Source organism: Fukomys damarensis, unplaced genomic scaffold (assembly GCF_012274545.1).
Source record: "Fukomys damarensis isolate Sample0158 unplaced genomic scaffold, DMR_v1.0_HiC HiC_scaffold_31, whole genome shotgun sequence".
Lineage (NCBI taxonomy): Eukaryota > Metazoa > Chordata > Mammalia > Rodentia > Bathyergidae > Fukomys > Fukomys damarensis.
The window spans coordinates 13138408-13153668 of NW_022900943.1; the positions used below are offsets into that span (position 1 = coordinate 13138408).

Here is a 15261-nt window from a genome sequence, read left to right on the forward strand (position 1 = left end):
CATTTCCATTTTTCCATTTTCTCAAATTTTTTTCAGCTTTAATTGAATTTATTGGTACATTTTAGGGATACAGTACAGTTGTTGGGAATTTGTACCTCTACATGACATGTCTTGGTTCTCATTTTTTCCCCTTGTCCCTGCCATCCCTTCACCCTCAAATTTTTTTCTTTTACCTTATTAGCTTTCCCCTACCCTTCCCACTATCTGTACATCTTTAGCCCCTTTCTTCCTATTTCACATTGTCCCTTATATCATTAGGATCTTATGTACTATTATACTTTATTCACTCCAGAGAAACTATTTGGTATTTATCTACTGTTCATTTTGTTTTTTGAGACAGGGTCTCACTATGTAGTTGAGACTGACCTGGAACTCACTATGTAGTCCAGGCTGACCTCAAACTCACAGCGGTCCTCCTGCCTCAGCGTCCTGAGTGCTGGGATTATAGGTGTGCGCCACCATCCCCAGCTACCTACTGTTCATTTTTAAAGGAATCTCTATACTGATTTCCACAGTGGTTGCACTAGTTTACATCCCCACAAACAAACAACAAAAAAGGCTTTGTTTTTCTCCATAGCCACCAGAATTTGTTATTAATTGATTTCTTGATAACAGATATTCTTTCTGGAGTAAGACAGAATTTCACTGTTGTTTTAATTTGTATTTCTCTAATGGCCAGTAATGTTGACTTTTTTAATATATTGTCCATTTGTACTTCTTCTATGAAGTGTCTATTCATTTTGGTTGCCCATTCTTTGACAGTCTTTTATTTGGTGGGTATCTAATTTTCTGAGTTCTTTATATATTCTAGATATTAGTCCTCTATCTGAGGAATAGCTGGCAAAAATTTTTCCCATTCTGAGGATGTCTCTTCATTGTATTATTTCCTTTGCTGTAAGAAGCTTTTAAAATTTGATATAATCCCATTTATTGATTCTTGATGTTATTTATTTTGTGATTAGGGTTCTGTTCAGAATGTCCTTGCCTATCACTCTGACTCCAGGAGTTTTTCCTATTTTATCTTCTAATAGGTTAAGCATTTTCTGTTTTAATATTTAGATCTATGATTCATTTTGATTTAAGTTTAGTAAATGGTGGGAGATATGGGTCCAAGTTCAATCTTGTGTGTATGTGTGTGGATAGCCAGTTTTCCCACTTGCCAAAGAGGCTACTTTCCCCCACAGCGTTTGTTTTTGGCCCCTTGTTCAGATGGCTGGATGTGCTGGGGTTGTTTCTGCATTCTCTCTTCTGCTCCATTGATCCACAGGTCTGTCTTTGTGCCAGTTCTGTGCTGTTACCACTGTAGCTTTGTAATGTAACTCGAAGTCTGAGATTGTGATGCCTCCTGCTTTGCTCTTGTTGCTCAAAATTACCTTTTCCTTATTGGGTCTCCTCTGGTTTCATTATGTTTTTTTAGAATTGTTTTCTTTAATTCTATGAAGAACACTATTGGTATTTTGATTGGGATTAATTTAAATCTGTATATCAGTGTTTGAAGTTTGGCCATTTGGTCACTATTGGTTCTGCCTATCTGAGAACAGGGGTAGCTTTCCATTTTCTGATGTCCTCTTGGATCTTCTTTTTTGGAGTAATGCAGTTTTTATTATAGAAGTCTTTCACTTCCTTGGTTAGGTTAATTCCTAAATATTTAATTTTCTTGAAACTATTGTGAATGATATTATTTTACTAATTTTTTCTCAGTGGGTTTATTATTGGTGTGCAAGTACACTATTAAGTTTTATGTATCCTAAGGAGTAAAGTATTGATTAAGGGAACAGTCATCCTGTCAACCTAAGGACACCAAGTCCTTCAGTTTGTGGATTCATGCTCTTCATGACATGAGGCAGGGTTAACTTTTAAAAACTTTTTAAATTTTTTGGTACATTTGTAGACATACAATACAGTTACATTCATTATTAGGATCTTATACCTTTACATGGCATACCTTAGTTCTTATTTTTTCCCCATTCCCCTGCCCTCCCTCCCCCCCTCCCCCCTCCCTCTATTCCATTTTTTCCCTTTCTCTTCACTTTTTAGCTTTCCCTACTCCTCCCACTTCCCCTATACCTTTAGACCTTTTCTACCTATTACAAAATATTAATTATACATTTTGACCCTTGTTTGTACTTCTAGTTTATCACATCAGAAAAACTATTTGGTATTTACACATGTGTGTCCTATTAATTTCCCTTAAGTGTATTGCCTCAGTGTGCATCCATTTAGCTATAAATGTCTCCAGTTTTTCATTCTTTATGGCTGAGTAGTATTCCATTTTATTAAAAAAAACACACAAACATCTTCTTTATCCAGTCTCCAGTTGATGGGCATTTGGGCTGTTTCCAAGTTTTAGCTATTACAAAATGTGCCACTATAAACATGAGTGCGCATATATCACTGTGGTTTGATTCTTTTAATTCTTTTGGGAAGATACCCAGTAGGGGAATATCTGGGTCAAATGGAACTTCCAATCCTAGTTGTTTAAGGTATGTCCATACTGATTTCCACAGTGGTTGCACCAGTCTGCACTCCCACCAATGAAGATATGTTCCTTTCTCCCCGCACCCTCACCAGCATTTGTTATTTCTTGATTTCTTGATAGCAACCATTCTTTCTGGGGTGAGGTGGAATCTCAGTGTTGTTCTCATCTGTATTACTACTGGTTATCTAAATGACCAGTGATATTGAACATTTTTTCATATATTTATTTGCTGCTTTTACTTCTTTTCTGAGAAATGTCTGTTCATTTCAGATGCCCATTTTTGAATCAGGTCTTTATATTTGGGGGGGGTCTTATTTTTTGAGTTCTTTATATATTCTAGATAGCAGACCTTTGTCTAAGGAGTAGCTGGTAAAACTTTTCCCCCACATTGTAGGTTGTCTCTTAGCTCTGTTGGTGGTTCTCTTGTAGTGCAGAAGCTTTCTTTTCTGAGAAATGTCTGTTCATTTCAGATGCCCATTTTTGAATCAGGTCTTTATATTTGGGGGGGGTCTTATTTTTTGAGTTCTTTATATATTCTAGATAGCAGACCTTTGTCTAAGGAGTAGCTGGTAAAACTTTTCCCCCACATTGTAGGTTGTCTCTTAGCTCTGTTGGTGGTTCTCTTGTAGTGCAGAAGCTTTTTAAAAAGATAGTATTACTACTGGTTATCTAAATGACCAGTGATATTGAACATTTTTTCATATATTTATTTGCTGCTTTTACTTCTTTTCTGAGAAATGTCTGTTCATTTCAGATGCCCATTTTTGAATCAGGTCTTTATATTTGGGGAGTCTTATTTTTTGAGTTCTTTATATATTCTAGATAGTAGACCTTTGTCTAAGGAGTAGCTGGTAAAACTTCCCCCACATTGTAGGTTGTCTCTTAGCTCTGTTGGTGGTTCTCTTGTAGTGCAGAAGCTTTTTAAAAAGATGAGATCCCAGTTGTTGATTCTTTGTGCTAATTCCCACGCTACTGAGGATTTGTTCATAAAGTCTTTTCCTATGTCAGTGTCTTCAAGAATTCTACCTTCCTTTTCTTCCAACAAGTTTAGTGTTTCTAATATTGTGTTTTAATATTTAGATCTTTTTGGTGTGTTTAATATTTAGATCTTATTGTGTGTTTTAATATTTAGATCTTTTTGGGGGGGCATTGGGACAGGGTCTCACTGTGTAGTTGAGACTGACCTGGAACTCACTATGTAGCTCAAGCTCATCTCAAACTCACAGCAATCCTTTCTCAGCCTCCTGAGTGCTGGGATTACAGGCATGCACCACCACGCCCGGCTGTAGTATAGTTTTAAATTGGTGATTTTGATAGCCCTGAGGCATGACTAATTTAAGGACTAAAAGAGCAAAACAAGATTAATAAAAATCTTTTGGGGGGGAATTCTTTTATTCATGGTTCCTTTTTGGCCTGGGAGATAGAATAGTGAATGCTCAGAACAGTAACAGATGGGGTGCTGAGAGGCAGAGAAAGCATCTTGTGTTTAGTTTCATGGCTTTGTTTTGTTTGTTTTTTTATTGTTCTTTTGAGACAGAGTCTCCCTCTTTAGTTCAGGCTGGGCTTGCACTTGCTATGTAATCCAGGCTGGCCTTGAACGCATGGCAATTCTTCTGCCTCAGCCTCCTGAGTGCCGGTATTACGAGTGTGCACCATCATGCCCAGTTAATGGCTTCTTGTGTTTTAATCCATCTGACTCCTCCTGTTATGAAGGTTTCATAGTTGTAAATTTAGAGGATTATCAAGATACAAGTTTATTCATTCAAGGATTACATAGAAAGTGCAAATTCAGGAACAGACCCCATCCAGTTACTCATGTCTGAAAGGCAGCTAAATCTTGGGCCAGCTGCTTCACAGAGGCAGCACTGTTTGCTCAGGGCAGAGGGATTTGAGTAAATGAACTAATGTCTTTGTACCTGCTTTACAACCTCAGACCTCTTAGTCAAAAGCAGGAAGGTAACCATCATGATCTCAAGCTACTGGGGGGTGGAGGAAAGTGCAAATTCAGGAACAGACCCCATCCAGTTACTCATGTCTGACAGGCAGCTAAATCTTGGGCCAGCTGCTTCACAGAGGCAACACTGTTTGCTCAGGGCAGAGGGATTTGAGTAAATGAACTAATGTCTCTACCTGCTTTACGACCTCAGACCTCTTAGTCAAAAGCAGGAAGGTAACCATCATGATCTCAAGCTACTGGGGGGTGGAAGATGATGATTTTTGAAAACACAAAATTTAGGAGAGACTTCAGAAAAAAAATTAGGTTAATAACAGATAAATGCAATTTAAAATGATAGCAGAGAGGTCATTGGAAAATGCTGAATAGAAGTTGCAAATGGGATCTAAAACTTGACTAAGAGGGTAGGCAAAACCAAGAGCAGCTATATTTACACTTTGCATATACACAGTTTTGGCAGTCACCTGCACAGAGTGGTAGTTGAAGCGCTTAAGAACAGGTACACTTCTGGTGGAGAGAGTACAGAGAGAGAAAGAGCAAATGGTAGGAAGCTTGTCCACTCATTTCACATATTTTCTGTGTTTCCCAGAGGCAAAAGTGAGACCCATAGCAAGGAGCAGCAGCAGGAAGAGGTTACAAAGGTGAGGAGAGAGCAATGGAGAGGGCTCAGGTGGTGCTAAGCCTGGTAACAGTGCAGAAGTCAGAGAGCGAACTGAGTGGGATACAAGGCAGCCAGTGGTGACAAATATTGCAGAAGTGTAAACAGTGACGACTGGGATAATGCTGTTTGGATTTCACAAGCAGGACATAGGTTACCTTGGGTTTTCTGAACAGTTGTGGAAGTTAGACTTTAGGGGATTAAGGTGTTAGTAAGTGGGGAGGAAATGGAGGTTTGAAGACCAGTAAGCAACCCTGAATTTTTGGTATGAAAAGCAAAAGGGAAATAGGGTTTATTCTAACACCTTCCTGTCTTGGCTTTAGAACAAATAGGCTTCCTGGAAGAATTGGGTTTTGAATGAAGGTTTAAAGGTGAAAAGAGAAGGATAAAATGATAATGTATCAACCGTAAAAGGAGAGTTCAGTCCACTAAGCACATTTTAAATTAATCTTTGCTAGAATGGGAAAACAGAGAGGGGATCTGAAGGAGTAAATTTGATTGTAGCAAATTAAATGACATGATTAGAAAAGATGAACAACTTTCAAAGAGGTGATGATGGGCTGCTATGCATTGATTTTCTAGTCATTTTGAAGCTTATATCTTGAAAGCCAGGGAGACTTTGGAATAATGTTTGAGTCCCAGATGTGTGAGTGAGCTCAGGCAAATAAACCTTGGTCAGCTGCAATTTCCTCATCTTGAAAACACAGGGTAATATTATTTGCCTGATAAAGAGTTTGAGAAGCATAAGTAAGATTATTTAAGTAAAATAGTTCAGTGCTGTCATATAATTAACACTTGGTGTCAACAGTGAGCTTTTATTTTGCTAAATCTCTTTATTGAGGTATGATGTTCAAAAAGGTGTACATATTTAACATATACAACTTAAGGAGTTTGGTGGTAAGTATACAGCTATGAAACCATCTGCACAGTCCATGCCATATACTTGTGATCACCATCAAAAGTTTCCTTCCTTCCTTCCTTATGTGTGAAACAACACGCTTAGCACCCAAGAGCTACACTCTAAGCAAGTTTTTAAGTGTGCATTGTAATATTGTTAACCATAGGCTCTGTGATGCTCTGAAGAGATTCTTGATTTGAAAATGTTGGTCCACCCCAGACTTAGAGTTAAAATCCCAGCACCCCTGGCTTACAGTGCCTGGTGAAAAACACTAGCCAAATTGCTTTGCCACCTGTTTGTTGTATGATCTTGGGCAAGTTGCTTAACTTTCTGAGACGGTTTCCTCCCCTGTATAAAGGAGATAATAGTAGTACTCGTTTCATGATGCTACTTTATTAAATGAGTTAATATGTAAGTGGTAGGAACAGCACCTGCCACCTAGTAACTGAAAGGCCAACAGTTGACAAATGTATAAAAATGGTTTTCCTTCTTTCTAAAACCGGCGCATCCAGCCTTCTCCTACACTCATCCAGACAAGGAGGCGTCTCCATATGTAACGCCTGTAGCTGTTAGGAGTCAGATCGGTGTCTTGAAAGGTGTACAGGAACCTAGTAGGTCTATCTGGCATGGTCTAGGAGCAAACTGTCCTTAGAGCCAGAAAAGCAGACTAAATAGTCCTTATAGAGAGTCTTGGATTTGTGTTTGATTAATGTGAAATTGACATGTACCTGTCTATCTTGTTTCTGGTTAAATTAGGAACTGCGGGATTTACTAGGAGGTCCTGGGAGGTAAAGCCAATTGGGGAAGCCAATTCTGGGAAGGAAAAAAGCATGTGTTGGGGGAGTACCAGCTAGTGTCCTCGGGTTGCTGTTGTTTGTAACTGCAGTTTACATAGTAGTGCTTCCATCCACCCACCTAAAGATGTGAAATTTTGTTACCCTCAAATTCAGATTTCTAGAACCCCTCTCCCCAGTCCAGTCAACTCAGACAGTTTTTTTTCCTGTTGACCTTTTATTCTTGCTAAGTGATGACCTTGGATTTACAACCCAAGGGCTCTTTAAATCAAAGCTACGTCAGAATGTGTAAAGGGGGATCAGTCATTTTTAAATCTGTGTGTGCTTTCGCCACTCTGTATGGGTGTGTCCATAAAATGGGCAACGTGGTGCCTTTGCTCCAGTGATTACTCTCCCTGGATGACTTAATTCATTGCAATCCATTTTCTCTTCACCTCAGGGAGTGTACCTTTGCATAGCCTGAATATGATAAAGCAACTCCTGGCTGGTATCAGATCTCCAGGACTTCTGTGCCTCCCCCTGGCAGCTGGACCTTTGACTCTGAACCACTCAAATGATGTGGGCTTGCTTCGCATCCCCCTCAGACACCCTGAAGTGAAAGAATAAAATGCTACACCAGAAAGCAAATAGCTTTCCCAAATCATAGAGGAATGGCAGCTACCAGAGCCTCTAGTCTGCCATGAACAGGCAATTTCCCAGAGAGAAAATGAGGGTTGACATACAAACACCATTGCTTAGGAGCCAAGCTGATTCTGTATTTTAGTTTTGGAGTTCTTTGCCTTTCTAGATGTGTGGTACTTATGCAGTCAGTTTTCTATGTGACGCCCTTGTGCTGCTCTTCTGGGGTGGGATCTTCCTTGATGGCTTTCTAGAAGAGTCACAGCTTTCCTTTTGTTTTTCATCACTGCAATAACAAAAGGAATATGGATGTGTATCTTGTCTTTAGGGTTTTCCAGAAGTGTCTCCGTGATTCTGAAGATGCCCCCTCCAAACTGTACATGGAGTCTGTCCTAGTAAGTCAAGGAGATACCAGTTGTGTGGTTAGGTCTCACGACTTGCTTATTAGGAGCTTCTCAGGACCACATAGTCTAGCCTACTAGGAATGTCACTGGTAATTTCCATCCATGCCCAGACATTTAGGTTCAGTCATCCTGTCCCATGTGTTTTCTGTTATATTGTCCCCAAGCTAACTTCACAAAGCCTACTTCTTATGTCATGTGGCTTCCACCGAAAAAGTCTTAAGATTTCAGAGGAGGAAGGCATGTTTCTTACCAGAGTACAGTAAAAGGGCCCATGTGGGGAGCAGAATGAAGCCTGCTTCTTTTGTGTGGGGAGGATAGTTTTTGAGGAGTCACATGAGATTGTTAGGCCAGGACTGCAGAAGTGAACTTGTGTGTACTCTTGTTTTCTGTACATACTGAGGGTTATTACATGAATGTGCAGCTCACCTTCACACAGGCAGCCCAAGCACTTAAAGCCCTTTTGTGTCTCTAACCACAGGAAAAAAAGATCATAGTCACTTTAGTTTAGTTCCCATGTGGTACTTTTCAGGAGTTAATATTTTAATATTTTGCTGTTGCATTTCCAGGAAGGGATTTCCCATTTATAGAATGGGGTGGTTCATGAAGTCTCATAAAGTTGGGTGTACAGCTCACTGTAATAGTCTGGTTGGCACCAAGGGGGGGGTGACGTTAACTGTCTGCATCAGTGACAGATGTCCTGAAATACTGAAAGAGCAATTGCAGTCACATCCTGTGTCAGTTTCTGTCACTGTGACAGAACACTTGAAATAAGCAAGTTATATGTTATACAGGTTTATCTTGGGTCACAGTTTTTTAAGGGTTTTAGTACCTGGCTCACTGGCACCATTGCTTTGGGGTCTATGACAAAGCAGTAAACCATGGTGAAACATGTGATGTAGATGGCTGTTCCATTCATGGTGATTGGGAAGGAGAGAGAGGGAGAGGAGAGAAAATAGAGTACCCATCTCTCTCCAAGGACAAGCTCCCAATGACCTGACTTTCTCCCACTAAAGATTTTACCTGCTCCCACTAGCACCACATGCTAGCAGCTAAGCCTTTAACACATGGGCCTTTGGGGGATGTTACCCAAATATATCTGTGGCAAAGGGTGTGGTTCTTCCCTCCCTCTCTAGGGGCTGGGGTAGAGGGAAGCTCTAGCATTTCTTGAGTATATGATATAACAGGGTCTTTGCTAGAGGTATCACAGACATTTTCTCATTTAAAGCAATCTCAAGGCAAGAACTGTTACCACTGCTTCATGGAAGAGGAAATCAAGGCTTGGATTATTGGCAAGGTCACAAAAATGAGCTCAGAGTTGCGTGTTAGCTCACTGCATCCCAAGGTCACTTGGTGGGCAGCTAGAGAATTCAGACTATCAGTACTGTCACATGGAATCTTCTAGCATCCTGCCAAGGCTCCATAGGACCATTGCTTCTCTGCTGCATCGGGGGGAAGTTTCTGAAGGAGCACAGCCAATACTCCTAGCCCACAGCCTGATGATAAGCCAAACACATTTCCCAGAACTACTGTAAGAATGAAGTGTTATTTTAAATTAATATATACCTATTTTTGGTACTGGGGATTGAACTCGGGACCTTGTGCTTGCAAAGCAGGCAGCAGAACCACTGAGCTAAATCCCTGGCCCAGAATGAAGTATGTTTTAAATGAGTCTACCCAGTGGGCTCACAAAAGTTTGTTGAGAAATTAAATCCATTTGCCAGAGCTGACAACCACATCCTCTGTATACTTTGTGCGAGATAAATCACAGAGGTCCTCTGCTCAGTTATGCCCTTTCCCAAACTGATCTTTTTGGGGCATTGTATTGTTGGGATCCCCTACCTCCCACCATGTTATAACCAGAAGAAACTATCCTATATTCCTGTGGTCACACAGTAGTAAGCATTTTTATGTTGTTCTCTCCCGAGGGGCTGTTTCTTTTATGTCAGTCACACAGGTGAGTCCACCATGTCCTATAGAAAGTAGTCATGGCTCAATTATTCCAAGCAGGACAGAGCCACTCTTTTAGAGTACTCTGAATCTAGCCATGCATAGTTTATAGTCATGTTTCACACAGACTGGTCTTTCAACTAAAGTTATCATTCTGTGCAGACAAGCCTCCTGTATCCTGTGACAGTAATTTGGTAAAACTCTTTCATGTCAGTCACATTATATGATCACAACTGTTTATAATGGCACTGTATTTTGGCCTTGAAATGCTCACTGGTTATTATCAAGAATTACTTTTCTCCAGCCCTGATTTTTCATTCTTGGGGTGACACAAAGTTTTGAAAATAATAATCTGTGCAGTCTGATTCAAGTGATCCACATCTCAGCCTTCAAATATCCACCTACATAAATAAAAGTACAGAGAAGAGGCAGAAAAAGGCGGGGAAGAAAGAATCAGGGACATGTTTATTGACACTGAAATGGAACATAGTTCTCTTTTATGACTTAACAGCACAGTTTGTTAAAAGGCTGGTTACAAACTCCAAAAGGATGACCTGCAGTTCAGGAAGAGATATGCCAACTCCTATGTGGCTTGGAGCTACATGATAAGAGGATAGAACCATTTAGCCCAAAATAAATTATTGATTCAATTTCAATTATATTTATTTCCTATAAACAACACTAATATTTGCATTTTAAGTTCACCACGGAATCACTGGTCACTATGAAGTTTACATGTCAATTCAGTATCTTTCCTCAGATTTCAGGTCCAGCTGGTCAATACTGAGCATTTATTTTTCTGTTTTCTTTGGCACAATTTCTGGTTTCTTTTAAATATAAAAGTACACGTCTAAGCTGGCTGCACAGTACCACAGAAACATGACTGTTTTGGATCTAAGTGTGAGTACAAGTTCATGTTAAGCCTTATTTACAAGGTGAGAGTTGAAGCACAAACTTAGTAAGCTATCTTCATTAAATCAGAGGAGGACTAGCAAGAGGTTTTAAGTGAGCAGGGAGGGCTGAGACTGTGAGTTAGAACAGTGCTTGCTGGAGGAGTCAGGTCAAGCGTCGTGGCACGGAAGAATCTCCCCTGCAGCACTGATGCCAGTGTCGCATGTCATGGGATTCACGCTACGCAAACCCAGGGTAGGAACAGCTTTTGTGCGTGGCGGCTTATTCAACCAACGGAATCTACTTTAAAGCACAACTTAGCTGGTAGCTTGCCAGTGTTATTTGGGCCCTGATAGGTACAAAAGTGTAAAGGCAGCAAAATACTGGCCTTGTTAAGTGGGTATGAGTGAACTTGGAAGAATGAAGCCGCCGTTCAGTTGGTCACAAGCACAGCCACCCTTTTTGAAGTGACACCTTTGTATTCCACCTTAGGTAGAATTGGCATGGATTCCTTCCAGGCAGCTTGAATCTGGAAGTTAGAAAAGAATGGCCGTACCATCCTGGAGTATCACCAAGATACGTCTCACTTTAGGGCAGATACACAGACGTGAAACAATCCGACAACTTGATTTCTCATTCCAGCGCTCCTGAGAAAGGAGTTCCAATAAGCCCTGCAGCAGACTTGGGTTGGAATTGTAGTTATTCAAGTACAAGGAGAGCTCCTTTTTTCACATTGACAGTTCAATTCTGATCTCTGTCTTGCAAATTATATGAAAAAAATAAATACACACACATACATATAGTTCTACACTGAACACTGGTGAACAGTTATCAGTGTCCCAATACAGTACATTGAAAAAAGAATCCTCCTGTATCCCTGAACCCTATTTTTTTTTTGAGACAGGGTCTCACTGTGTAGTTGAGACTGACCTGGAACTTGCTATGTAGCCCAGGCTGGTCTCAAACTCAAAGTGATCCTCCTGCCTCAGCCTCCAGAGTTGCTGGGATTACAGGCATGCGCCACCACGCCTGGCCTGAACCCTATGTTTATCTTAAAACTGTTATTGCAGAACTGTGCTGGTCTGTTTTGTTTTTGGGTGTTTTTTTTTTTTAGCACTTTTTTTTTAAATCGGCTGGAGATGAGTTCAAAATGGACAATTTGGCACATTAACTAGATGGGGTTGTTTAGATGCATTATAATCTATAAAGTGAGAGGTCAAAGGAAAGCCACACCGATAAAAGCCTGAGTAAAAATTTGTAGCCAATGAGAGAATTTCTTTTTTAAAATCCAAGATACTGGTCTACAATAGAGAAAACAATTTACCCTCCACTATTACCTACTTCCAACATTTTATGCACTTCCAAGCTTTTGAAAGAATTTTTAAAAGCCAGAAGATACAACTTCTTTTTGAGATTTTTTTCTTTTTACCCCATCCCAATCCTAAAATTTAGACAGCAAAGGCTTATCAAACCAAATATATAGAAAATAATCTAGAGTTCTGTATATCAAACTAAATGTACAGCTGATTATTATTTTGTTTTTCTTCTAAGTGTTTGGATTCATTAAGAGATTGTCCTCTGTCACTCCAGTCATCTGAAGTCAGGGCTCTAGAACTGCGAGGTCTGGGTGAATGAGATGGTGTCAGACTTGTCTACTGCAAAGCCTCCATTGACATAGGACTTCTTGGTGTCTGAGTCTTCATTATCAAGTACTGTAGATTCCAAGGCAAAAGGATTCACAATGTTAACTTCAGATGAAACGTCCATCTGCTCTAGCTCCTTCTTAGACAGCTTTTCCACGATGCCAGTCCCAAAAGCATCGCCAAGGACGTTGACCATGGTCCTGAACCGGTCCCTAGGGAGAAAACAGGCACGTCAGGGAGCTCAGATTTCATTTTCCTTCAGGAGCTGGAGGTAGGAAAGGACTTGACACATTCAGCTCAGATTTCCGCCAGTGTAGAAAATGCTGCTTCTGGCTGGCTGAACAGAGGCACCTCACAGGCCTGAGGCAAACGGTCATTCATAAAGGTACAAAATGAACAAAGAGGGTCCCTAAATCCCCTGTGATCTTTTTCTCCTCCCCAAGAAACATGAACAGAATCTCCACAGACATGTTTAGGGGACAAAGGAGGCTGAGGACTTCCAACCCTAACACCTATATTGTGAGTTCATCACTCCGCTGACCTTGTGGGCTCTCTCTCGACTAAGGAGAGAACCTGGATGTTGTGTGGGTGGTATGTGCTGTGTGTGTGTGTGTGTCTGGTTTGTTTATGAAATGAGGTCACAGTGAGCAAGCCAGCAGACACATGGCAGAGCACGAGTCAGCTCATGGCAGACCATAGGCAGAAAACACAGGTCAGTCCAGGAATGGACTTCTTGAAATGCCCTCATCCAGTCTGAACTCCCAGAAAGCCTGCAGAAGAGGCTGGTGGCAGGTAGAGAAGGACTGCTGCAGAGAGGAGCATCTATTGGGACAGTGGCGTTTGTTGCCAAGAACTGTGTCCATGCACGTTCTCGTGAAAACTGTACCTACAGGACAGAAAAGGCCAACTACGCCCACCTTTGTCCACTCTGGATGCATTTCTGTTATTTAGACCAAGGCTACATGCTGAACTAGCTCTAGTGTCTTTTCATCTCATGACTTCAGATTGGAGTTTGACTTATCTGGCTGTCTTGACAGTGATGGTCACTGGTTCCAGGAAGGATGAGGGAAGGGACAGAAGGACAAAGGCACCATCACCACTGGGAAGAAAAACTAAAGCTTGTCTCAGTGTTAGGGTATTTTTTAAAGGACAGGGCCATTTCATTTGGGTCTTAGATTCCTGTCTAGCTGCCGAGGGGCCTTCTCAGCCAGGCTCAGAGCTTGCGCCTACACAGTCCATCGCTGCTGCTTTTTTCCTCCATCTTAGCTGCCATCTGCAGATAGTCCTGGACTCCCCAGTCAGCCTAAGCCAGATCCAAGGGAAGTTCTCTTGGAGTTACATGTGCCCCATTGGCCAGGATGAGGGACAGACCCAGGTGCTGGAGGACCAACGCCCAGAGGTGGCATCAAAGAAAAGCCAGGAACCAGGCTAGTTCCAACTTTAACACAAGATATATTCTGACCCAGATGTTCTGCTTATTTTTTATCTGTATGTGGAAAGGGGTGGGGTGCACATGTATATGTATACGACATATAGAAAAGTGAGAAGAAATGGTTCAATTCATTCTAATCAACAGAAAAACCTCATAATAACAAGCTTCACTGCCTGCCATACATGGTTCTAGACACTGACTAACCTGAGCTCACTAAGTCACTAAAGAAGCCGAGGAGGCCGGCAGAATTTCCCTCATTTCACAGATAATGCTTCTAGACCTCAGAGAAGCAATAAACTTGAAGGACAAAAAGCTACTGAAGACACTGGATGGGAAATTCATGCCCAAATCGGTCTTACTCCAAAGCCTCTGTTGACTCCAAAGATGCTTGGGAAGACGCACTGGTTTTGAATTTAGTGGCTTTTAGTCTGTGATGCTAAACCAGGGCTGGGTTAAACTGGGGTGGCTACAGGGCCTTGCCCTGCTCCTTAACTCTGTTATCCATATGTTTATCTTATCCCACACCCAGGTCCTAACCTTGAATATTACCAGGTGTAATGGGAGATTGGAGCACAATGGTTTTTTAAAACAACTGCTCCAAGTTATGAGGAGTTAAATTTTAAACATATTATAAGAGGACCTGGTCAGAGGGAAATTAAAGAAGCACCAGATGGCTCATTAGGCAGCTGGAGAAGAGAATGATGGCAGACTGCAGACTCTGCATGGCTAGGAAGCGGAGGCGGGTCATTCATTCCAACTCACAGGAGCCAGTCAACAGCGATGATCAGGGTGACATCCTCAGCAGGCAGGCCCACAGCACTCAGCACAATCACCATGGTCACCAGGCCAGCCTGGGGCACTCCAGCCGCTCCAATGCTGGCAGCTGTGGCTGTGATGCTGTAGCCAAAAACACCATCAGGAAAGAAGTTAGACCCCTATGTCTCTCTTTGAGGACCCTGGCCTGAAAGTTAATCTCTACAGATGACTGCTGTCTCTCCAGTTTGGCCAGTCAAAATCTGTTTGCTGTTGAGTACTAGCTCTGCCTAATTAGAAGGTTGAGAGCAGGGGAGGGGCTGAGAGGAGATGGTGCCATGCGCTGGCAGGGGGAGATGTGGCAGATCACTCTGACACAGGAAACAAAGAGCTGCAAGGGGTGGTGCCAATAGGCCAGAGAGTTACTCAAGGGCTTGCCTACATGTCCATGCATCCATCCTAGTTAAAAGTTTTTAAAAATTAAATTTATTGGTACATTTTAGGTATACATGATGATCACATTCATCATAGGGAATTTCTATCTGTACATGATACATCTTGATTCTTTTTTTCCCCATCCCCTACCCTCCCTTCAACTCTCCTTCCCCTCCTTATTTACAAAAGCTTTGGCATCCATTCTAAATTAAAGCCAGGTACTTCTCTGTAAGTTTTCTTCCTCCCTTCCACCTGCTCACCTGTCCAGCTGAGCATCTAATGTATTCCAGGAATTTATGTTGCCTTGAAGGATGAGTAGAGGGGCAGTGGTAGGGCATATGGACGGGGGTATTTC

General features: G+C 41.5%; 1 protein-coding gene across 1 annotated transcript; it reads right to left on the reverse strand.

Annotated features, from left to right (window-relative positions):
- Window positions 1-11742: 11742 nt before the first annotated feature.
- Window positions 11743-15244, reverse strand: LOC104859949 (excitatory amino acid transporter 3-like). Its single transcript, XM_010620856.1, has 3 exons — window positions 15167-15244; window positions 14481-14653; window positions 11743-12498 (listed from the first exon to the last, which is right to left on the reverse strand). The coding sequence occupies exons 1-3, from the start codon at window positions 15242-15244 to the stop codon at window positions 12252-12254; spliced, it is 498 nt and encodes a 165-aa protein (XP_010619158.1). The 3' UTR covers window positions 11743-12251.
- Window positions 15245-15261: the final 17 nt, after the last annotated feature.